The sequence below is a fragment of the Echinops telfairi genome, unplaced genomic scaffold (assembly GCF_000313985.2).
Source record: "Echinops telfairi isolate 266 unplaced genomic scaffold, ASM31398v2 ScPeMD7_7457;HRSCAF=8495, whole genome shotgun sequence".
NCBI classification, from domain to species: Eukaryota; Metazoa; Chordata; class Mammalia; order Afrosoricida; family Tenrecidae; genus Echinops; species Echinops telfairi.
This window is the reverse complement of record NW_022111357.1, coordinates 23988587-23989963: the sequence shown is the minus strand read 5'-3', so window position 1 is coordinate 23989963 and position 1377 is coordinate 23988587. Positions and strand designations below refer to the sequence as shown.

Sequence of the window (1377 nt, the reverse complement as noted above, 5' to 3'; positions counted from 1 at the left end):
GACATGAAATTTACATGGATTTCTAAAGCTGAATAAAGACTTAAGATAGAACTTACAACCGTGTGGCAGGGCTTGAAATATAGCCTCTGGAAGTAAAAGCCCACCTTCCGTGGGCCTTGCTCAAAGATGCAGACTCACGGGGAACAAAGGTGTTCAGATCTCGGTCATTCAAGAAGGGGCGCCAGAGGCAAAGATACCTTGCTTTGCCTTTCTGGTAGGTTTTCTCCTGCAAGCTGCGGTGTCAGGAGGCGGGCTGGCGACCACATCTGACTTTTCTGGGGAGATTATTTGAAAAACAAAGACTCTCTAGGTCTCAGTCCACATGATTTGTGTTTGAAGGTCTGGAGGTGGGGGGCAGGACAATATATGCCCCCACCTCCGTACACACACATACATGTGCATGTAGGCATACAACAATATATCTATCTATCTATATGATATGCTGTGAGTTTTGGGAACCACTGCTCTCAGAACTTCATCCTGAAATCTCTCCAGGTTACTGTGGGGACCAGTCCTGGAGAAGCCACCACCTGTATCAGTGAGGGATTATGGGAAACTAGCCCTTGCTGAAGGTTACCAACCTCTTACGTTCGCTTGTTCCTAGGACCCCACAAGAAGCCCTGGTGGTGTAATGAGCCATGAGCGGGGCTGCTAACCACGGGGTTGGCAGTTTGAGACCACCAGCCACTCTGCAGGAGAAAGATGCAGCTTTCTCCTCTTGTGAAGAGGCCCAGTCTCAGAAACCCACAGGGACAGGCCTACCCTGTCCTATAGGCTCGCTATGAGTTGGAATTGACTTGATAGCATTTTTTTGTTTTTGCTTTGTTTTGGTTTTTAGGAAGAACCAGCCATACCCACTGTGGTATGCAGACCAGGAACCAAAGCTCAGAGGGTTCTGCTGGGGCAGCCCTGAGCCAGGCTCAGTCCGCCAACAGCCTTGGAGCCAGAGAGAGCTGGTTGTTTGTCTGAATATCACTTCTTTGCAGGGCTTGGTGCCTCATCTGAACAGCAGGGATAGCAGGGATAGCAGCAGTGGCCAGCCTGCAGAGGTTCCGATGTCAGTGACAGCCGGCACCTGGTGGGTGCTGGATAAATGCAGGCCCCTCCCGAGCACCCTCATCTGTAGGGAGTTAGCCAGCCCTGGGGAAGCCGGGGGCACTCACTGATCTCGGTTGGGAGCTTTCCGAAGCTGGTCAGCCGTGACCCTCCATGAGAAGTTGAAGAATCGCATGGCGTTCTCAAAGTAGAGGTCGGGGACTGCAGTGTACTGGAAAGAGAAGGCAGGCATGGGGTCAGAGTACGCGTGAGACAGGAGGCACTGCGGACCCTCCAGTGGAAGCCCCTCCTTCTGAAAAAAACAAGAAAACGGAGGCGCAC

The 1377-nt window shown here is 51.9% G+C and overlaps 1 protein-coding gene across 1 annotated transcript in view; it reads right to left on the bottom strand.

The window, feature by feature from the left end:
- The window catches only part of ECE1 (endothelin converting enzyme 1), a 61746-nt gene that overhangs the window by 9162 nt on the left and 51207 nt on the right, over window positions 1-1377 (bottom strand). Inside the window, exons 14-15 of the mRNA XM_045298940.1 lie at window positions 1164-1267; window positions 139-233 (exon numbers count right to left, since the gene is read on the bottom strand). Of these exons, the coding sequence (XP_045154875.1) occupies window positions 139-233; window positions 1164-1267 (199 nt within the window). The remainder of the gene's footprint in view (window positions 1-138; window positions 234-1163; window positions 1268-1377) is intronic.